The sequence below is a fragment of the Phocoena phocoena genome, chromosome 7 (assembly GCF_963924675.1).
Source record: "Phocoena phocoena chromosome 7, mPhoPho1.1, whole genome shotgun sequence".
NCBI lineage: Eukaryota > Metazoa > Chordata > Mammalia > Artiodactyla > Phocoenidae > Phocoena > Phocoena phocoena.
In genome coordinates, this window is record NC_089225.1 from 43745313 (window position 1) to 43769404 (window position 24092).

Genomic DNA, 24092 nt, shown 5'->3' on the forward strand with positions numbered 1-24092 from the left:
AGAGGGGGAAGGAGGAAGTGCCCAGGGCCAGTCCTACAAAGTGCCCCTCTGTCTTCCTATTTTTTTGCCACATGTGTCTGGTGGCCTCAATCTGGAGGCTCAGGACTCAAGTACGCTGAGCTCAGGCTACCTCAGGCCCTGAGAAAGAGGAATAGGAAGAAATGCTATTAAATCTCTATAATGGGTATGTGTGTGCAGAGATGTAATGTTTACACTTGTCAATACTCTTGAAATATTTCACAGTTAAAAAAATTGAACAACTTAGAGGACCTTTTCCTTAGGGGTCTGGCTAGGAAGCGGAAGGCATATTAAGTGTTGTTAGTGCCGGGAGGCAAGCCCTCAAATTTAAGGTGTGCTAAAGAAATGGGGGAAGGGCTGTCCAGTCGAGAGCCAATGGGGGTTGTCTGGCCAAGAGGAGAGCAGAATCCACGGGACCAGAGTATGTAGAGGGATCAATAGCAGGTTGGCCAATCCAAAAATGGGCAGAAGACCTAAATAGACATTTCTCCAAAGAAGATATACAGAGTACCAACAAATACATGAAAGAATGCTCAACATCATTAACTATTAGAGAAATGCAAATCAAAACTACAATGAGATATCATCTCACACCAGTCAGAATGGCCATGATCAAAAAATTTACAAACAATGAATGCTGGAGAGGGTGTGGAGAAAAGGGAACCCTCTTGCACTGTTGGTGGGAATGTAAATTGATACAGCCACTGTGGAGAACAGTATGGAGGTTCTTTAAAAAATTAAAAATAGAACTACCATATGACCCAGCAATCCCATTATTGGGCATATACCCTGAGAAAACCATAATTCAAAAAGAGTCATGTACCAAAATGTTCATTGCAGCTCTATTTACAATAGCCAGGACATGGATGCAGCGTAAGTGTCCATCGACAGATGAATCGATAAAGAAGATGTGGCACATATATACAATGGAATATTACTCAGCCATAAAAAGAAACGAAATTGAGTTATTTGAAGTGAGGTGGATGGACCTAGAGTCTGTCATACAGAGTGAAGTTAAGTCAGGAAGAGAAAAACAAATACTGTATGCTAACACATATATATGGAATCTAAAAAAAAAAAAGTGGTCATGAAGAATCTAGGGGCAGGATGGGAATAAAGACACAGACCTACTAGAGAATGGACTTGAGGATATGGGGAGGGGGAAGGGTAAGCTGGGACAAAGTGAGAGAGTGGCATGGACATATATACACTACCAAATGTAAAATAGATAGCTAGTGGGAAGCAGCCACATAGCACAGGGAGATCAGCTCGGTGCTCTGTGACCCCCTAGGGGGTGGGATAGGGAGGGTGGGAGGGAGGGAGATGCAAGAGGGAGGAGATATGGGGATATATGTATATGTATAGCTGATTCACTTTGTTATAAAGCAGAAACTAACACACCATTGTAAAGCAATTATACTCCAATAAAGATGTTAAAAAAAAAAATAGCAGGTTGGGGCCATGAGCAGTGCAAATGCTTCTTCAGCTTGGTGTGGGAGAAGGCTTTCTGTAGGCCCCTTCTCCTAACCATTGTGCCTCGGCTCCTCCTGTTTTAATTCAATTCCAATTTTGTTATCAGTGCTATGTAGAAACATGTGCCTTGACATGCTTGTGTAGGAAAATATGCTTCTCAAAATTGTAGAATTAGGGGAAATTTTTCTTTGGTTTTCCTTTTTGTGCACCTGAACTTTAAAAAATTACTCTACAACAAACATGTGCCACGTGTGCTGTAATATTTGGGGAAAAAACAGTGTCAGAGACTTTAGTGAATGTAATTTTGTGACACTTTCAAATGTTGCCATTGAATCTTCTAATCTATAAAGGACAGCATTGATCCCTTATGATTCATCTGCTTCAGAACCCAATTTATTCTGAGCCAGATGCAGGGGCCCTGCCTGAGACTGAGACCCTGACAGATAAGAGTGATAAATAGGGTGACCGTGTGTCCCAGTTTGCCTGGAAAATTCATGGCTTATGCTGGTAGTTCCAGAATAAGTATTGATGGCAGAACCTTTTACTCTTCAAAGGGTCTCAGTCTGGATGATCGATTGTATGGTCTCCAAGGTTGTAAAGATTAGGGCATTCACATCACAAGGCTGCAGCACCTTCTGTGATTGGGTATTTTGAAACAACAGTGGAAAACTGGGAGAAGCTAAACCTTTAAGGAAAGAGAAAAAGGTGCTTTATAATTTTGAGATCCCTGAAATCACTGGACAGGAACAGCATTCATGGGCTCTGCCTTTCCAAGTTTCTGGGGCATAAACACAAGTCTCTTCCTAATGCCTATTTGGTTAGTCCTTCCAATAGCACCATTTGATTAAATCATCTAACTGGTGTCATCACGACAGAAGGCAGAATGGAAGATGGATTGACAAGACGGAGAAATTTCCACATTTCATATCGGGGTAAGTGCCAAGTGCTGCTTTCAAGTAATCTACCTAAAATATTTAAGTATTAATTATTCTTACCTTAGAGTTATTTTGAATACCCTCTGTGTGACTGTTTTAACAGTACATATTAAAAAATCATTGTATAATTTCTAATCTGTATTTAAAAGTACAAAAATAGTCTGTTTAGCTTTACAATTAAATTGGCTCACAATTCTATACTAATAAATGCAAACTGAAATTCCTTTGGCCATTTCCTGGCATTTGTGGCAGTTTAGATAATTCCTTATACCATAGTTAATGTTCACCAGCGATTAACAAGAAACAGTAGACTATTTTCAACATTAAAAAAATACCTTGGTCAGAACAAGCTTCTGTCTTAATGAATACTCTTCTGTTTTCCCAATCTAAACAATCCCCGAAATCTAATTATAAAACTGTGGTATTTAAATCAAAGTCTCTGACATATCTTATTCCTTTAATCTTTATTCAAGTCTGATTAAGTCCAAACCCTCTTATTAAAGATCCCAGCAGTCAAAATAGATAACAATTTTAATTCATAAATGGTGCACAAAATTTTCTATAAATACCATTACAGGCTAATAATGATTTTGGAAATGGGTGTTTTCCTGCAATATGATTCACTCAGATCAGTTTCAGTGATAATTTCCCACTTTTGCAAGTCTGTGGGGAAAGGGGCAGACATATCCTGTTCATGCATTTGTTACAATCCTTCTAGAAGTTATTAATGACTTTCAAAAGCCTTAAAATGTGCTTCCTCTTCCACCCAGTGAATCCACTTCTACAAACTTAGAGAGAAATAATCAGGGATCTATGCACAAAGGTATGTGAGGGATGGTTTTACATAGCAACAAATAAGTAAATAAAAACAAAATAAAGAATTTTATCTACCTATCCCTATCTAATATTTGGAGATTAGCTAAATATATTATCTCTAACCTGTATCGCTATGTAACCATTAAATACTATGATATAGATCTATATTTATAGACACGGACAGATGTTCATTCTATGCAGGTAAATTATATAAGCATGTTACTAAACTGTGCGCATAGTTGCTGTTAAATGTTTAACACATACTGAGTGTTTGATTTGTGTGCCAGGCACTTTTCTAAATTTTCACCTGTTCTATAACATGTCATTCTCACCACCAAAAAGTAGGTATTGTTATTATTTCCCTTTGATAGAGGGGGGAAGTTGGGGCACAGAGAGGTTAAGTTACTTCTTTAGCACTGGTAGTAAGTGATGGAGGTGGGATTCAAACCCATGCAGGTGGCTCTTTGGCCCCTGTTCCTAACCTCTGTGCAACAACCGCCTCATCTTTTTATTCAATATCATTTTTCATAGATACTGTGGACTATGGATCATGCATGCATTTGTATGGGTTTTTTTTTTGCAGAAGAAACATGGTTATCTCTGGATTGTGGAACTATGAGAGTTTTTCCTTGAACTTTTAAAATTATCCTAGAATAATTTTATTATTATATTAGAAGAAACATGTGCAATATAATTTGGAAAAAAAGCATCAGAAACTTTTAATGAAAGTGACTAATTTTGTGACACTTTCAAATGTTTCAGAAAGATTTTTAAATGCTGCATGTACACATCTACAGACACATTTAATCTATAAAAGAGAAGTAAAAAGAGAGTTTAGGTGAGAGGTGAAATAGATCAGACCCAGCTCCTTAGCAGTCTTTTGACAGTTTATGTTATTACTTTACAGCGTTCGTTAACATGTGTGTGCTTTTGGTTTTCCAATTAAATTTTAAGTTCTTTGGCATCCACTGGAAACCCTACTACACACAGTGACTGACAGGTAAGATTCTGCTTAATTAGTAAACAGCTTAATTATTTATACATGGAAACGGAATGGCTAAGCTCCCCAGCAAAGCAGGAATTCGGACTTAAGTTTAGAAGTCTCCCTATGCACTTGTTGGAGCTGAAAATTCTCCTGGGTCCCTTGCTGTAGCCTCAACTTCTCTTTTCCAGGGGGGAGAAAATAAGAGAGGCATGGCCAGGTGTCAAATGGAATGGCCCAGGGTTCAGGTCAAAATTCTGGGTGTGAGTTTGGGCCATGTTAATAACAGAAAAATATTTTCCAAGGGACCTTTTCTTTCCAGAAGGCATCTTGGCATACATGAACGTAACTGTAAACACCAATCATTTTAATTGTACCGACATCAATGTGCATCATCCACCTACTTACTCCTTATGAAATTTTCTTCAGTCTCATCTGCAATACTTAATAAAGCACCTCCTTGCATCTGGCATGAAGAGTGTGCCTCGCTCCAGGAGAGGGAGGAAAGCAGGTTGAATTGGTAGCAAATGTGTGAATTGAGATCCTTCTCCCAGACAGCATCACAACCCACCTCTGTAGATGCTGAAAACAAAATCCATTAAAACGTTATAATCTTATTTTATTTATATGGCGATATATTTCTAAGATGAATTTGAATGGCATGATTGCAACTCCTAAAGCTTCAGAGCCCTTATCTATTCTTGATTAGGTCTTTATGATGAAATCTGCATTGTTTTCCCATAAACACTTTATGGTAAAGCTTGTTCAAGATTGAAAGGAAGTTCAAGAAATTATCAATAAAGAAGCTCTGATCCTTTCTGGGAAAATGACATTAGCTATTTTTGAGAGAAGGAAATATAATTGGAGTATAGATATTTGTGAAAATAACATCTGAGTTCTTTAAAGTCAGAACTTTATACTGAAAGCTGTGTGAACTGAAGTATTTATTTGAGATAGATGCAAATATTGTTTCAAAAAGCTTTTCCCTGCAAATACCAAAATGCTAGATGGAATAAAAGGGATACAGTAGAAACATGACTCTAAAATGAACAGAAGTTTTCAAATAAACATTGAGAACAGGAACACTGATATTTAGTTTAAGTAAGTTCTTTCAGTCAAAAGGAGGAGAAGCAAAATCCACTTGCAAAACATTGGCCAAGGATTGTGTAGTTTGCTTAAAAGTAAATTTAATAAAATATGAGACGTGGCTCTGAAATCTGAAGTTTATTGAAATAACAGAAAATGAAGACCTACTTTGGGTGCTTTAAATTAAACCCTAAGGTGAACCTAAGCAGCCATAAAAATTACCTGAAGTCAAACTCAGCCAAAGAATTTCAGAATGTAGACAATGTGAACCAGGCTACAGCATGAGTGTAACTGATGGTCAATCTGCTAAAATCTAGAACAACTTTTCCCGAAGTGCAATCCATAGAGTATGACAACTTCAAGAGCTCTGCAAGAAAAGCTGGGACAGTGCATATGTAGCCTCCTCTGGGGAATTCATAATATACAACAGCATGTTAAAGCCTCTGAGAAGTTCTCTGATAAAGAAACAGCTTAATTTTAATTCAGTATACTTCAAACTTATTTGACAATGAAATCTTTTTGGTTTGTTTTCTTTTTCCCGCAATACTTAGTTAGATGGCTCCCTTGGGAATGTGGGAAGTTTGTTTTTATATCTGGTTGCAATGTGCCTTCCCCAGAACGGAGTTAGTTAAGGAGAAGTTATTATATAAATCTAAGGTTGTCTACAGAGTTTCCTGACACATGTATTTATAGAAGGATCCAAGATTGAAGGAGGATCTATCACCAAGAAGATAAGTCTATCACCAAGGAAAACTGTAGGAAGAGGAAGAGAAAGGGAGGAGGACAGCTTCAGTAATCATCTTGCCCTGGTGGCTGAAATTTCCCCATTGAGTTTGAATCCTTAGAGACCGTCTTCAGTTAAAAAGCTATGCCATCCGTGAGATGGACAACACGCTAAGCATTATCAGACATCAGTTTAGCCCTGTTCATCCCGTGTGAGAGCTGAGGCCATGAAAGAGGAGTGTTTACAGTTTCAGTGTGCACAAAAATCACTTAGCCAGCTTCTTAAAAAAACCACAGGTTCCTGGTTCTCAGTCTCAGAGATTTTGAATTGGAAGGTCGGGGTGGGATTCAGAAAGCTGACTTTCTAACGTATTACTGATTCTAATGCAAATGGTTCACAAAGCAAACACTGGGAAACCCTGGTTTGAAAGAAATCATTTGAAGCACTTCCCAAGGAGAGCAGGTATGAGTAGCCTTTGGCTACTAGAAGATAGTAAGATGTCAGAAGGGGAGATAGGAGGAGGATGTCAAAAGGAGAGATCTGGGTATAGGGTACTTGCCTCTCATCTACTGCCTTGGGTAAAGATTTGATAATAAGTCCTAATTATAAGCCTCCATGATAAGCCATGCCATGATAAGAAAAGGTTCGGAGGACACTTCAGTTGATCTCATTCTCATTTTTGCCAAGAGTTGGTCCTGCCCTTTCAACAGGACATGGATTAAGCTACGTAAAGCAGCCTTTTGCAGAAATCTTCCTGAATTCTATTCATTAAACAGTTAAGATGAGAGGCTTACAGGTGATCCTGTCTGGGCTACAAATTACACTTCCCAGTTTTGTTAGATTTCCCCTGACTTTGTGTTATCTGTGCCAGTTCTTAAGTTTAATCAAAAGGAAACCCCCAGTCAAATGTTTGCAAAAGGTGCCCATATTCTTCTAACAAGGCAGTCCATTTGTCATTAAAATTTGGTTTTAACTAAAATATAAGAATTTGTATTTCTATGCCATCAGACACAAGTCCTCTCTTTGCTTCTCTAGATGGGCTGCGTGTCACTCCATGGATCCGATTTGAAGATTTCATGGTAACAAGTGGAATGAAAGTGCCACCCTGGGCCTGGGCACTGTGATGTGTTCTTCTGATCTCCCTTCAGGACCGAAGGCCTAATTTCCCCAGCTGCCAGCAGACACCTCTCAACATGAAGCCTTCTTCAAGGATTGCCTTGGCTGAAGAGGCTCTTTGCCCAATACCACTCTCCCTTCCTAAGTGCTGTCTGCAAACCATGACTGGTCAGTGCAGGGCTATAAGACCCCTCCTCTCACCCCAACTAGGGGCAAATCCAGCCTGAGAACTCCTTGTGGGTCAGTGTGGGGAGTCACCAGCCCTGCATCACCGTCCTGTGCAATCCTACTCTCTTCCCTTCGTTTCTGTGTGTATCGATCCTGAGACTCCTCCCCAGGAGGCCTCCTGCATGCTCATCTTGTCCTTGGAGACTGTTCCCCAGGAACTCCCTTGCCACAGGGTCCCGTCCTGGCCTGGGGCATTTGCGTGTATTTATTCTTAATCCTCTTGCTTATTCATAACTAACTTCTGCTTCTAAGCCACTGAAAATTGTAGGCTGGTACATTTACTTTTTCTTGAAAAATTCTAGTCTAAGGGATACCATCAGATTGTTATATTTCTTTGCATCTTTGGTTGTCTTTATATCATCTCTTCTGTCGCTAAATTCTGAGCTCCTTGAAGGAAGCAGCTATGTCCTATATATCTTTTTATTTATTTATTTATTTTTATTTTTGGCTGCATTGGGTCTTCGTTTCTGTGCGAGGGCTTTCTCCAGTTGTGGCGAGCAGGGGCCACTCTGCATCGCGGTGCGTGGGCCTCTCACTATCGCAGCCTCTCTTGTTGTGGAGCACAGGCTCAGTAGTTGTGGCGCACGGGCCCAGTTGCTCCGCGGCATGTGGGATCTTCCCAGACCAGGGCTCGAACCCGTGTCCCCTGCATTGGCAGGCAGACTCTCAACCACTGTGCCACCAGGGAAGCCCATCCTATATATCTTTGCATCTCCTACTGTTTGAAGAAAGATTGCCAAAAATCTTTTGCATGATGGTGATTTTTTTTCCCTTTCAAAATACACCTTTCTTCTAATGAACTGAAGTATATTCATGTCAACACGGATTTTATTATAGATTATGACTGAGATGCAGCCATTTTTCCTTCTCTATTAATATGGCTTTTTTGTCATCCCTAAGTATACAGCTTTGTCATTGTCCCAGATGTATCTTTCCTGCCACTTTAAAAAATGGTTGAATTCTTTAAAAAAAAAAGAACTTTTATACTATTCAAGCAACTCCAGGCTACAGAGTTACTATTTTTCTCTCTTTCGTCTTTCATACACTTAGCAAATAGTTATTGAATATCTGCTCCCTGAAAAGTGTTTTGTTGGTAAATCTCATGTAAAAGGGATACCAAATCAAGTCAGCACTTCCTGCTGTTCATCCCCAATGCCTTACATGCTCCTTGGTAGGCCTGATCACAGTTGAGATTAAATGACGCATTATGGGATTGCTTATTGATTGTCTGTTTTTCCTGATAAAATTAAGTATCAGGAGAGCAGGTACCATGTTCCAACCTTTTCATGTTATTTCCCAAGCTTGCCACCAGAATTTAAAGGCAGTTAGGCAGAGGAGACTATGCTATCAAAGGAAGCTGAGAAGTGGTGGCCACAAAGGAAAGAGGAAAACTAGCAGGTGTGGGTCCCAGAAGCCCAAGGAAAGAGATGGTGTCAGTTTGTTACACGTTGTTGAATCTTCAGTAAGATGAGGACTGAGTCCATTAGTGACTTTATGGAGCACGTTCCAACAGAGGAACCCAATCATCTGCCTGCTCCATGCCTGCACCCAACAGATGAGCACTGCCAAGAAAATCATCCAATGGATTCATTATCAACCACCCCCAATACTTCCTGGAAACATTACCGGTTTTCCCTAAAAAGCTTGCTCTCCCAGCAGCCACCGTGTTTATTTCACACCTTTCCTGTTGTCCAAACCTCTCACTCTTTCTTCCCCCTCTTCAGAGAAAGTCCACAGCCACTGGACTCGTTTCTCCTCATTTTCCCCATCACTTAATCCATCAACCTTCTTGGACCTGTACTGTCCTCTCCTTCTTCCCTCCCATGGAGTTGTCTTTACATCCATAAAAGGTCAGTCTGTCCATCTTTCATCTGGACCCTATTTCCTTCTGCCTTCTGAGAGACCATATTTATTTCACCAATTGTTTCACTTTCCTGCATCCTCAACCTCTTTCTGTTAGATCCTTTCCAGAAGCATTCAAAGGTGACCTAGCAGCTCTCATCCTTAAAAAACAAGAAACAAAAAAAATTCCTCCCTTGGCCTCCCCATCGCAGTCTCTACCTTTTCTCTACTCCCATTAATCACATATTTTTATACGTATGCTGTCTCCAATTTCTCATCTATCATTTACTCTTTAAAAAAAACAATTTCACTGAGACATAATTAACATGCCATATAACTCACCCATTTAAAGTATATAGTTCAATAGTTTTTAGTATATTCAAAGCATTGTGCAACCATCACCACAATCAAGTTTAGAACATTTTTGTGGGAACCCAGTTCCCATTAGCAGTCACTTACCATTTTTCCCTCAATCGTCACCCCTACCCCCAGCCCAAGGCAACCACTAAACTTGTGTCTGTCTCTATAGATTTGCTTATTCTGAACATTTCATATAAGTGGAATTATACAGTGTGTGATCTTTTTGTGACTGGCTTCTTTCACTTAGCATAATGTTTCCAATGGTCATCCATGTTGTAGCATGTACCAGTACTTCATTTCTTTACATTGTCCAATAATATCCTATTAAATACTACTGGGTATACTACATGTTATTTATGCATTCATCAACAGGTAGACATTTGGATTGTTTCTATTTTTTGGCTATTATAAATAACGTTGCTATAAGCATTTGTGTAAAGGTTTTTGTGTAGGTATATGTTTTCATTTCTCCTGGATATATACTTAGGAGTAGAATTAGGGGTCATATGGTAACCCAATGTTTGACCTTTTAAGGAACTGACAGACTGTTTTCCAAAGCAGCTGTATCCTTTTACAATCCTTTCAGCAGTGGATAAGAGTTCCAATTTCTCTGTATCTTTGTCAGCATTTGTTATTGTCTGTCTCTTTGATTTTAGCCATCCTGTGGGATGTAAAGTGGTATCTCACTGTAGTTTTTGTTTGAATTTCCCTGATGGCTAATGATACTGAGCATCTTTTCATGTGGTTATTGGCCATTTGTAAATCTATTTTTGGAGAAATGTCTATTCAGACACTTTACCCATTTTTAAATTGGGATTTTTGTCTTTTTATTATTGAGTTATGAGGTCTTTATATATTCTAGATATAGGTCCCTTATTAGATATCTGATTTGCAAATTTTTTACCCCATTCCATGGGTTGTCTTTTCACTTTCTTGATTGTGTCCTTTGAAACACAAAAATTTTTGATTTTGATGAAGTTCAACTTATCTATTTTTTTCTTTTGTTGCTTGCATTTTGGTGTCATATCTAAGAATTCATTGCATTTTCAAGATCATGAAGATTTACCCCTATGTATTCTTGTAAGGGTTTTATAGTTTTATCTCTTCCATGTAAGTTTTAAAAATCTATTTTGAGTTAATTTTTTTTATAAGGTGAGAGATAGGAGTTTAATTTTATTATTTTGCATGTGGAATCCAGTTTCCCTGCACCATTTTTTGAAAAGACTATTGTTTTCCCATTGAATTGTCTTGGCACCCTTGTCAAAAATCAATTAATCATAAGTGTGCCCTCTCAGTTTTATTTCATTTTGACAGTATCACATTGTCTTGATTACAGTCACTTTGCATAGGTTTTGAAAATGAGAAGTATAAGTCCTCCAACTTTGTTCTTCCTTTTCATGATTATTTTGGCTCTTCTGGGTCCTTTGAATTTCCATGTGAATTTTAGGATGAGCCTGTCAATTTCCGCAAAGGAGTCAGCTAGGTTTTTGATAAAGATTGCTGTAGTAGTGCCATCTTAGCAATATTAAGTCCTCTGATTACATGAACATGGAATGTCTTTCCATTTATTTAATTTTCTTTAATTTCTTTCAACAATATTTTGTAGTTTTTAGAGAGAAGTTTTTCATGTCTTTCGTTAAATTTTTCCTAAGGATTTTATCCTTTTGGATGTTACAATAAATGGATTTGTTTTCTCTCCATCTCTTTTTGGATTTGTTTTCTTAATTTAATTTCTGGATTGTTCATTGCTACAGTATTGAAGTACAATTGATTTTTATATATTGATCTTGTATCCTGTGAATGAGTCTATTTGTTGTAGTAGTTTTTTTAGTGGATTACTTAAAATTTTATGCATACAGGATCATGTCATCTGCAAATAGAGATAGTTTTACAACCCCCTTTCCAATCTGGATGACTTAAATTTTCTTGCCTACTTGCCCAGGCTAGAACATCCAGTACAGTGTTGAATAGAGGTGTTGAGAGTGGATAGTCTGTCTTGTCTTATTCCTGATCTTATGGGAAAGCATCTAGTCTTCTACCATTAAGTATGCTGGCTGTGGGTTTTTCAGAGATGCCCTTTATCAGGTTGAGGACATTCTCTTCTGTTTTAAGTTTAGTTTTGTTTTTTTCATGAAGGGATGTAATGTGTTGTCAAATGTTTTTTCTGCACCTATTGAGATAATTGTATGTCCTTTCTCCTATTTATATAGGTATCACATTAATTGATTTTCAGATTTTCAACCAATCTTACATTCTTGGGATAAGTTCCAGTTGGTCATGGTGTACAATTCTTTTTATATGTTGTTGGATTCTGTTTGCTAGTATTTTGTTGAGGAGTTTTGCATGTATATTCATAAGAGATATTAGTCTGTAGTTTTTCTTTTCTTGTGATGTCTTTAGTTTCAGTACCATGGTAATACTGGCCTCATAAAATGAATTGGGAAGTGTTCCTTCCTTCCTCTTCTGTTTTTCCATTTACTCTTTAACCCACTCAATCTGTAACTAGAGTATATCTTGTCAAGGCCATCAATGACCTCCATGTCGCCAGATCCAGCAAACACTTAGTTTCAGACCTTGTCAAATCAGGCCCTTCAGCAGCATTCACTTGAATGTGAACTTCATTAGGGCAGGCACCATGACTTTCATCTTTCACATTTGTGGTTATAATCACAGCACCCAGCTGAGTGCTTGGTACATAGCAGGTGTTCAATACATATTTGTGGAAAAGAGTGAATGAATGGTTTGTGGAAATGGAGGTCAGGCATACATCTTCATAGAAGCCAAGAAGAGACTGCTCTGAGGAACGAAAGCAAGGTGAGGGTGGGGAGACAATTCTTTTGAGAAGTCTGTCTATGCAGGGGATGAGAGAGATAGGTATTTTCAGGAGGCTGAAGTGGAGATGAAGGAGTTGTATTATTTTAAGATGTTATTTTAAGACGTGAGTAGGTTTAACTGCTAATGAGAAGGATCCATCATTCATCTATGTTAGAGTAGGAGTGTGCATTGGAATCACCTAGAAGGCTTGTTAAAACACAGATTGCTGGGGCTGCACTTCTAGAATGTCTGATATAGGTGTCTGGGATGTGGCTGGTTATTTGCATTTCTAGCAAGTTCTCAGAGAATGCTGATGCTGCTGGAACCACACTTTGAGAAACACTGAGATACAAGTTGGAGAAGATTGGATGGGAGGCTCCAGAGTCCAGATGGCGAGATTTGCCCTAGGTAGGAGGAGGACCACTATTGCACAGGAAGGAGAAAAAGGAGATGGGTAGGCTTAAAGGCTTGGGAGCAGGAAGTTGTCAAAACTTCCCTTCTGATGGATCCTGTTCTCTTTGGGAGGTAGGGATTGAGGTCATCTCTTAAGAGTTGGGAAGGAGAATGTAGGGCAGGGTTAGAAGTCAGGGGAGAGTAGAGAGGTTTGTATGACCCTTGCCGGGAGTGAGAGAGCAGCATGACAAGAGACACGTAATAATACTGCTGACAAAGCCGCGGTTGGCAGTCATACATCAACATTGGTACCTATCTGCTCTGTTACATCATTCAAGTTACTGATAAAAATTGTATCAGGTGAATAAGGTTCCAGGGCAATCAGATCATCCCAGAGGTTGGTACCCTAAAAATATCTCAAACTAACTAAGCCTGACTCTCCAGCTGTGTAAGACACACAACCAGGACGGACATAGTATGACACAGAATTGCCTCCAAACAAACCTAGAAAGATTCTTCTATATCATCCTTGTTCCTGAAGATCTATGGTGACAGATGTTTTATCATATCCCTCCCTGCTAGTGTGTTTTTGTATGTGTTTATTGGCACTAAATTTACATTGTGCTCACTTACAATCAACGTTTTTATAAAAGGGCATTATTCTACATTGAGATACTAAAAAAATTCTGTGTAAGAAAGATGAGATACAGAAGTATGAATCTTTGCTTTAATCTACTCACTCCTCTCTGTTCTGTCCACTTTTTGACCCCATGGAAAGAACTGTCTGCTTGCTCAGATTCCAGTCTCCGGCACATCATTTTGACTTAAGTTGGCCACCAGGAACCAAAAGTAACAAGAAAGGAAGAAAACTGGAACTGTAATTTAGCACTGCACAAAGAAACATGCTCTCTGCTGGTTGTGGTAAAGGTTAGGAGAGTTGGAATCGCAAGCTGTCAAATGGAGGACGCTTCTGAACTGTAGGAAGCAGAACAAATAGATAGCCTAGGCACTGAAAAGCCCTGGGCACAACTAAACCCAGGCTTCCACCTGGGAAACCATAACTGTCTAAAGTGACAGAGCATGGTGACAGTGTCCTTCAAAGAATCTCAAGGAGAATAGTGTAGTTTAAAACAGTATTAGGGCCATGTGAAATACATGTTAATCTTATTAGTATTGGTTTCTTTACTTTTAATAATGACATCTACTGGAGATGGAAATGGAAAGAGAAGATGATGTAAATAATGTGACATCTGACTCAAGAATCCAAGCAGTGTAGGGATTACATGCACATACACCTCCATACAGACATTCAGATTCAGATAGAGAAGGCTGATGATCTGACAGTCAATAAATGATGAAATACTTTCATGCTGGTTGGTGAAGAGCTGCTGTCCTGAGCTCCTCAAGTGCCTCTTGCTGCCTCAGCATCCCCTCACATTACAGCAGATAAGGGGTTAATACCTGCAGTGGGCCTCTGGGACTCCTAACCTCCACATTAAGGTCTCCACTTGGATTGGCCAAGAGCTCATACTAGATTGGTTGCTAAATGTCTTGATATCACCCATGTATATAGATGTATGTTGCGTAGAACTACCTGCATATTATGAATTATCTGATGAAGAATTATCTGCCACAGGATCACCTGGGCCACTTGTCAAAAATGCAAACGCTCGGGCTTCCCTAGTGGCGCAGTGGTTGAGAGTCCGCCTGCCGATGCAGGGGACACGGGTTCATACCCCGGTCCGGGAAGATCCCGCATGCTGCGGAGCGGTTGGGCCCGTGAGCCATGGCCGCTGAGCCTGCGCGTCCGGAGCCTGTGCTCTGCAACGGGAGAGGCCACAACAGTGAGAGGCCCGCGTACCACAAAAAAAAAAAAGCAAACGCTCACTGCATCTCCGGGACTGGTCAAGGATATATGTTTCAAACTATCCCCCAGGTGATTCTATAGCATCATGTCAAATATAGTCTGCATTTCCAGGCATGGAGCAAATCTGTCTGTCCTGTATTCCATCTAGAGGCCAAGTTCTTGGAAGAGAGGGTCCTAAGTCCTAACACTATGCTTAGCTTAGTGCTGTTGACAGATAATAAAGACGTACGATCATTGATTCAGAAGCACATGCTGAAAGGATAAATTAGGCCTGATGATGATATGACGATGATGATGGTAATCCTGGTGAGTACCAGGTACTGTGATAAGTGGCTTAGATGCATCATCTAATTGTATCCTCTCAATAACCCGAATAGGTACTGTTATTATCTCCATTTTATAATGAGGAAGCTGAGACTCAGGATCTCATTGTTGGGAAGAAGCAGGACTCCAACCTTGGTCTTTCCGATTTCAAAACCTACACTCTTTCTAATTCACTAAGCTGTACTGGCTCTTAGATTAGAAAACAATTCAACAGGCAATTTATAAATCAGATTCTTTGGAGTTAATCTCTTCAGTTTCTTTTTGTTTCAATTTCTTTGTGGCATTTTGTTAACTATGCGGAGGGAAGGTAGGCATGGAAGATGAAGAGATTGCAAAAGTTATATTCTCTGCCTTGCAGAAACCAAGGTGAAGGAAATTGAATATAGAAAGTAGAAGGTATATATAAATAACCCCCAATACTTAAGAACCACTGGAAACCTTTAAGCTAAATGAAAATACAATAAAATAATAAAGTACTAACTGACAAAAAAAATTAGAACATTGCAGCTGTCATTGGACCTTGAAAATTGGGTTAAGTAGAGAAAAAGATTTTGAGGTTATAGTTAGAAATCGAGTAACAAGGAAAGGGAATCAAGACAAGAACTCATTGTCGAGAAATAACAAGGGCGACTGTGATTTTAAAAAGATCATCAAGGGCCAGCTGATGCCTGGACGTGACAATGGGCAAAGCAAGCAGTCAGGACATGGAGAAGTTAAGGCAGCTTATAAGAGGGAGTGGATTGGAAGGATAACTGAGCTTTATACACATTCAGGTTTGTTTTGAAGTATCCTTCCTGGAAGCTGGGATTAATGAGATCACAGAGTATTATAATTTGATTCCGGTTAAAGCATCCTTATGTACTGAACTTAATGAGGAATGGCTGATTAACATCTTTGGAACTTAGGGAAAAAAAGGAATATACATCAGAATCGTCTTTTCAAGGCAAAAACAAAATCAAAGCCTGGATAAATGGAATCAAAGAGCTTATTCAGATTTTAGTAGCTCAATCTCAGTGCTTTCCTTTAGATACAATAACTTTCTAATCATCCTTGATTCCTTCATGACATAGGGGGAAGACTAGATTTTATTCTTACTGGGATCTGGGCAAAATCCCCACTTCTCATCTCTTTCGTATCGGCTGGTCGTGGCACACCACAGCAAGTTGTCTTCCCGCCCTTCCCGGGTACATTCATGATGCCACTGCCGGTTGTACTGGAAGGGAAACATGCACGGTGTCCCGTGGGCGTTCCCTTTGATTGTATACAAATCTAGGAGAAAGAAAAGGACAAAATCAATTAAGTAATATGTCCGCTTTATCTCTGGAAACTTCATAAAGTGAATGCCTTTTTTATTGACTGAAAATCGACACTGGGCAAGGCCCTCGCTTTACCACAGAGAACCCTCAGGACTTCAGTGTCTAGTGTATGGAAAAGTGCAAGGCTGAGTGCTGTGTTCAGGGGAAGTGTTGATAAATGGTTTGTTTGTATGTTTATCTCCTTGTTTATTCACTATGGTGCACTGCTACAGTAGCATACATATTTGTGAATGGATGAGAAGAAAAAATTTATCTATTTATTATTATTTAACTATAGTTGATTTACAGTATGGTGTTAGTTTCAGGTATACAGCTTCAGATTCTTTTCCATTATTGGTTATTTCAAGGTATTGTATGTAGTTGGAGATTTCACTTTAAAATATCTTCCAGTCCCCCAATACATCAGCCATCAGCAACTGAATCTCGAGGTTCATAGGCATTTATTAATTTATCCATTCAGCGGACATCTGTTGAGCATTTAATGTGTCCAGCACTGGGTATATGATGGAATAGTGAACAAATGAGTAAAAGTTGGCTTTCATATGGAGCTTCTGTTCTAGTGGGGAGAAAAAAAGAGAAGGCAAATATACAAGTAAACATGTAATTTCAGGTAGTGATAAGTACCATGAAGAAAAACAAAGTACTGTAAGAACAGAATGACTCTGTGTGTGTGTGTGTGTGTGTGTGTGTGTGTGTGTGTGTGTGTGTGTTTGAAGGGGTAGAGGCACTATTTTTGATAAGGTGGTCAGGGCAGGCCTCTCTGAATAAGAACTGGGGGAAGAGGTTTAAGTCTTTGGAAGAGAGTTCTTGGGGCATAAGGAGCAGCAAGTACCGGGGAGCACGAGGGACCTGCGACAAGAACTGTGCGGGGCGGACGGGGAAGCGCAGGGAGGCCCCAGGCGAGGCAGAACCAGGAAGGCAGTGGAGCGTCAGCTCACAGAGGGCTGGTTCTGCCACATCATGGGCTTTGACCTTTACCCTGGAGGCGGTGGGAAGTCATCAGTGGGTTTTGAACGGGAAAGTCAACATGATCCGATTTTTAAAGACTCACGGGGTGCACAGTGGCAAACAGAATGTACACAGAGAGAGGGCAAAGTGGATGCCCGGCTCGAGGCCCCTGCAGTGGTCTAGGAGAAAGATGGCCCTGCTGAGTGGCCGGCTGGCTGCTCCCTCAGAGTATTTCAATGATCAGTCATCCTTGGCCTTAAGCAGAAAACAACAACTTTTCATGACTCAGCTGGGGCTTTCTATAGTGAGGGAGATCAGGGCCACCCTCAATTAAATCAGTAGGTCCTGGAGCGAAGGGGCTGGCTGTGGAGATTCCCACCCTCTCCCACAGCCGGTGGGGGGCGGGTGTTGCCTGAGCTCACTCCACACCACCAGCCCCAGAGGCTGAGGCTGTTAGGAACTACTGGTATACCAGGACACATCCTCTTGTTTCCTTCCTCTGCCTTCTACTCAGTCTTCCTCTGCATGCATCGTAAGCGTGGGCATATGGCTAAAATGTTAACCTGGAACAACATGCCAAGTTCTTCCTTAGAACTGTAGATTATTCAGTGTGCTGGTATGCAGCACTTGCTTTATTGTAGTGAGTCCTGAAAATGGCTTGCCCTTGGCTGTCTCTCTTTACTCATTTCTCGCAGGTACGGGAGAAAGTCTTACTTTAGATCTTGGTAGCTCCTTGCTCTGTTTCCTAGAATTCTTAGAAATAGAAGCTCTTAGTAAGCCATAATCCTACAGAGCACCATGAGGTCAGGGACCACACCTGTCTTGTTGGCCTTTGTAAATCAGATGCCCGGCACAGAAACAGTCAGTGTTCAATGGATGCGTGATGGACGGTGAATGGGTGGATGAGTGAATGAAGAGAGCTACAAAACAAAACCTGACAAACAGGTTTGAGGTTTCAGAATTTCAGAACTAAGGTGCTTTCTTTCTCTGTTTAAAAATACCAAATATCACAGAACCATGGAAAATGAAAACACCTCCCCCTACCCGCCACCAAAACCGTGCTTGCCTACTCCCCGGCACACACCAAATAACCCCTGACAATAGTCTGCCTTTAAATCCCTTGTAACACGGGACTTCCCTGGCAGTCCAGTGGTTAAGACTTCGCCTTCCAATGCAGGGGGTGTGGGTTTGATCCCTGGTCGGGGAGCTACGATTCCACAGGCCTCGGGGCCAAAAAACCAAAACATGAGACAAAGGCAATATTGTGACAAATTCAATAAAGACTTTAAAAATGGTCCACATCAAAAATCTTTTAAAAAATAAATTAAATAAATAAATGCCTTGTAACATGACCACCACACGGATGCCAGCCAGGCCTTAGGAGGCACTGAGGTGCCCTGCAGACACACTCCACACATGGGACAAAGTTTCTACAATAAAAGAAATATTGACGGGAGAGGCTCTTATTTTCATCCTGAAAGGCTAACTTCAAAAAATCTTTTCCTTCTATTTTTATTTTCTTTCTCCCTCGTCCTCCTGTTCTTTCTCCTTTCCATTGATTCCCAAAGTTATTGAAGTGTTTTCTCCTCTAATACCTTTAAATTCGCAGTTCTGTTTCTTTAGCAGAATTTAGCAAGCCCATTCCAAGACTCCAGTAATCCTTTTACAATAAGCGAGTAAGCAACTAAATTGTATTTAGCAGAAGTGCCTGGAGGTTCTAGGGGCTGTGCACCTCTTTCATATATTTTACAAATCTTTACTTACGGGCAAACTTGCTAAACATATCATTTCATGCGTACTTTGGTTGAAATCCTTTTTTACCTTTGTGCAGATATTCACAAATGCCTCCACCACCTGACGTATAGGAAACCCACTTATGAAGGTATTTCCAGGAGGCCACAAGCGTGTTGTCGTGCTTCACCTGGACCATGTACTGGAGCGGGCCGGTGATCATCTTCCTGTTACAGCGCCACTTCAAGGAAATGTGGGTGGAATCACACTCGTATATGCTCAGTGGCTGCTCTGGATTAGACACATTCAGGCCCAGGCAGCCGCTGCCTCCGATGTTAAAGAGGCGGTGGTTTGAAGCCCACTTCCACAGCATGTACTTGTTGGGTGGTTTGCAACTCTCCAGGGTCAGTGTAGATTTGCCAGCTTGAATGCATTTCTCGAGGTTCTCACTTTGGATAATGAAGATCCCTTTATCTGAAACAGCAAAATAGAAGATATGGTATAGAATCTTCATATATAATTAACCAGTGTCGGGAGGATCCCAATGTGCATGTCTGAGCTGTGACATGTCACACTGACAGCTGTCGCAAACAGATCTGAAGTTGATGTGTGGGGTCCACCACAGGGGCTTGATTTGCACAAAACAAAGGAGTTTCTTGGGAAGCATACATGGACTTATTAGAGCTAATGGAAAACCTCTTGTCTAAGACAGCCATTGGCCCTCCAGTAACAAGGGATGCTTGTGAATCCACTCCAGAATGGTACTGGTAGAAAAGGAGCTCGCCACAACTGAAGAGAGAGCGGGGATTGGTGATAATACTCAGCGCTGCAAGGGAGAGACATTGGGTGCCCAGAGGCATGGTGACACTTTGGTTTTCTTCAGACAAGTGCCTGAATGTCAGGAATATGGCAGCTGAGTCAAGAGCCACTGAAATGAAAATTTCCACCATCAAATTTCAGTAGAAAACCTAAAGGATAGAAGTCAAGGGCTGCTTTGTGTCTTGATATAAGACGCAATGCTGGTGAGAAAAAATGCTTCTCCACGTTTGTCTTCTGTGCTAGGTCCATCAGGTGTGGAAGGATGGGGACATATGCTATGGGGATGGACTCTTCCTGGGAGCATCCTTGTTGGGCAACAGCAGACATGTCCAGGACACTAGGTGAGGCCCCTCACCTAGGTACGTGACAGGTTGCAAGAGCACTATGACAGGACTGAAACCACACAGGCCACGTGGGGATGTGAAGGAAGTAGGCATTTTGTGATCTACCCCTGAGCCGCTAATCTTTGGGAGCCAGAAGAAGAGATTTGGGTAAGTTTCCTTTGGAAAAGCTGGCAGGGCCCAGCCAGGACTTAGTGGTATCTACCTGTCCACTACCTGACTTTACCTCAGGTCGCTGGCCTGGAAGGCATCTATTACACAACAGTTATGAACATGTCCTCCCACAGGGTTTTTGAAGGTGGAAATCATGTCTGATTTCTTTTGTCCAAGTTCAGAGTGTCCTGAGCACATCGTGGAAGTTCAGTAAATGTTCGATGTTGATTAAACACGCCAGCAGCTGCTGCTTACTTAGGCTCATGGTTGCTGGGTTACTCAGTGCAGACTGTCTGGTCAGGTCCAAGAGCTCTTTTGTTCTCCTATTCACTAGGCTCTGCTCTCACATCTTACTTCCTGTCCATTCTTCAATAATCTAAAGGGACATTATCAGGTTCCCTTAAAACGGCTGTGATTTAGGGCCAGGTGTGTGCGGTGGCAGGGGCATAGTGGACACAGGCAGAGCCTTCTAGAGATTGGGAACACTGCAGAATGAGTGTCCTCATGCACTGGAATGTTTCATTTTGGTAAAAGTTCTTTTTGTTTTTCTAAAGTTGCTCAGACCAAGAAGAACTGATTTACAATAACCCAAATCGCTTAAGACACTGTTGAAAAAAGATTGTCAATGTATTAATGGAAGCTATACTTCATGTAATAATTGATAACCTTATTTATAACCCTATATTTGAGGAGTTGAAATAGTTGTCAGAAAATTGCTTTGATCACCATACATCAGAACAAAAGAGAAAGGAGTGGGGGCAGGGGGCAGAGAATGAACTGTTTTAGGGAGATTTCATTTAGATCAGGAAATTTGTTTTCCTAATGAAGCCCATGTCTGTGTAGTTATTAGTATAGTCATTCAAGATCAAATCTACCTCTCGCCAATGCAGTGTGGACTCTGATAATTATTAACCTTCTCTCCAGCTCTCCTATTCACCTTTTCATGCCTGGGTAGAATGTTAACCTTAATTTCTGTTGTAATCTACTAATAACTTTCTAGCTAGGCCAGAGTCCCATTAATTTTTCACTAAAGGATAATTATTTTGCTCTAATTGTTCTGTACTTTAGCTTCTATCTAATATATATGTTCAAATATATCCAGCTCTGCCACTCACTGGCTGTACCATAGCGCTCTGGGCCTCAGTTCATACACCTAAGATAGGTGGGTAGACTACCTGGCTGGTGGTTGAGAGCTCTGGAATCAGGCAGATCCACCACAGACCAGACTTGTAACTTTGGGCAAATTCCTCGATCTCTGTGAGCCTTGCCTTTCCTCTTTGAACTAGGAATATGTATGATACTCACCTCATAGGGAGGTTAAGGGTATTCCATTAAATAACCCTTGCAAAGCACCACATGCACTACCATGGCACGGGAAGACCTCAGTAAATGTGAGTTGTTACTATTGTCATTACCGTCTTTCTGGCTTCCTGATTCTTAGTCTGCAGATCCAGCCGTAGGTCTGGTTGAACACCTGTAGAGTACTAATTTGAGCATACCCTCAAAGACTTGTAGCATTAGCACAAAAGCTCATTTTTACTTTAGATTCTGCAGCCCATAGTAGGTGTAGACTTTTTAGTTTTAAACAATCCAGAAATACCATGCTATCACCTTTCATGGAGGAAAAATATTCCTCAAATAACCAGGTGACAAAATCTTTGTCTCATTTGTCCAAATACATGTGTGATTATGAATTGAGTCTTCATCTATTCATCTTCCACACTGTCAACCTGTAGGGTCTATACTGCAGCTCTCTTACAAGAAAGACAGAAATGCTTGATGTTGACCAGCAGTGTATGGATGGGTAAATGAGTGGTCTGTAAGTAAATGGACATGGAAATTATAAATCACTAAAATTTGAGGTGAATAAATAATGTTTTAAAATGTCCAAATTATTAAGTGTTAAGAGAAAAGGAGTGGTAGAATCAGAGCTTTTGTAGTTCTACCACTGGTCATAAAAACACCTTTCCAAAGCAGAAGATACTGGACAAACTTAACTCCCTGATGCTCAATTTTAGGGTGCTATCATATTTCTAAGCCCAGCTGCCTTTAGGATGTGGCTTTGGAAAATTTCCTCAGAATGTATCATAAACAAGTAGCTCTGGCTTACCAATAACAATAAACATGCCATCACCAAAAGAATAATATGTCACACTAAGCTAAAAAATGGCCCAATCCCATTTTCCCATTAAGCTATAATAGAATCTGGTCCTAGCACCATTAATCTCCATAAATTCACTGAAGAGAAAACAACTGTTTTCAAATAGACTATGAGGAAACCCAATATAGGTATCAATATTCGGATTATCATTATATGTGTATATGAGTCATCTCTAACAAAAACATAATATGAAAATAAGCCACCAATCCTTAGTGTCTGTAGACAGATTTCAAAAAGGATGAAGATCGGGCTTCCCTGGTGGCGCAGTGGTTGAGAGTCCGCCTGCCGATGCAGGGGACGTGGGTTTGTGCCCCGGTCCGGGAAGATCCCACATGCCGTGGAGCGGCTGGGCCCGTGAGCCGTGGCCGCTGAGCCTGCGCGTCCGGAGCCTGTGCTCCTCAGCGGGAGAGGCCACAACAGTGAGAGGACAGCGTACCGCAAAAAAAAAAAGAAAAAAAAAAAAAGGATGAAGATCAAGTGTGGGAGGAATCAAGATTGATTATATATGTCAAGGACATCAGTTCTGCTTGAACACTGATTAAGTGATTAATGAAGTACTGCCAGAATTACTAAATCTCTTTGCAGTAAAATGCTATTATACTTCCCTTCATAATTGTAAGTTTAGGAGGAGAAAAAGGATTGATTTACTGGAAGTAACTTATAAACTAATTTTCATCCTTAAAAAATAAAATCCATAGAAGATAGGGGCTCTACTTTCTACTTCTGAGTTCCTTTCAAGACAAGATGATTTTAGATCCACCCTTTGGCCTCACAAGATGACATGTATTTCTAAGGAATGGAAGGAGAATTTCTTTATTCATTTATTTCTTGATTCATTCATTGAACAAGCATCCACTGGTTGCTGACTATGTGGAAGGCACTGTGTAGGGTACCAGAGATAGAGGAATCATTTATCTAAATATCTGTTCTTTAAAACTATATCTATTCATTCTGGAATCATGGGAAGTCTCCTAGTTAACGAAAAGAAGGGAGTTCCATCAGTTCCAAAGTAAACATTGTAACTGCACTTAAAATAAGCCCTTAAAAACAAGGGATGAAAGATAAGAAAAAGAAAATAGACTAGAATTTAAAACACTTGACTGGATCTTCAAGTGATGTCATGTGTGAGGTGGACATGGCGCCTCAGTGTCGTCAGACCTTTCTAGGTGGAGAGTGTGTGTGTGTGCGCGCACGTACTGGCCCATTTTCCAGGGAGGAGACAGCAGAGAGCACTGGAAGGAACATGGACATGACACAGGAGACTACCTACCCATACACCCAGAACCATGAACTTCAGCGCTGGATGGGACTGTAAAGCTCATTTAACTGAATCATTCTTATACATTTCTTTTTCCAAATCCATTTTTTTCTTAGAAGTTTTATATTGATATACTTAGTGAAAACCATATAGGTCTAACTCTATTTTACATCCATTCATTTATAACCTAGAAAGCAGAAAATGAGCTGCTGTAGATTGTTGCCAAATAATTTGAAGTGGGAGACTTGAAATTTCAAACAAACATTAATTGAGCACCTAATATGGTGGTGTGTTAGGAGCCCTGCAGATAGAAGGATATATGTGCCATAGTGTTTGCCCTCAAGGAACTGACGTTCTCCCTGGGAGTACATCATGAAGTGCACAGGA

At 40.5% G+C, this 24092-nt stretch overlaps 1 protein-coding gene across 1 annotated transcript in view; it reads right to left on the reverse strand.

Moving 5' to 3' along the window:
- PLA2R1 (phospholipase A2 receptor 1) overlaps positions 1–24092 on the reverse strand; it is a 108807-nt gene that overhangs the window by 74850 nt on the left and 9865 nt on the right. Inside the window, 3 exon segments of the mRNA XM_065880141.1 lie at positions 4633–4806; positions 16074–16247; positions 19064–19447. Of these exon segments, the coding sequence (XP_065736213.1) occupies positions 4633–4806; positions 16074–16247; positions 19064–19447 (732 nt within the window).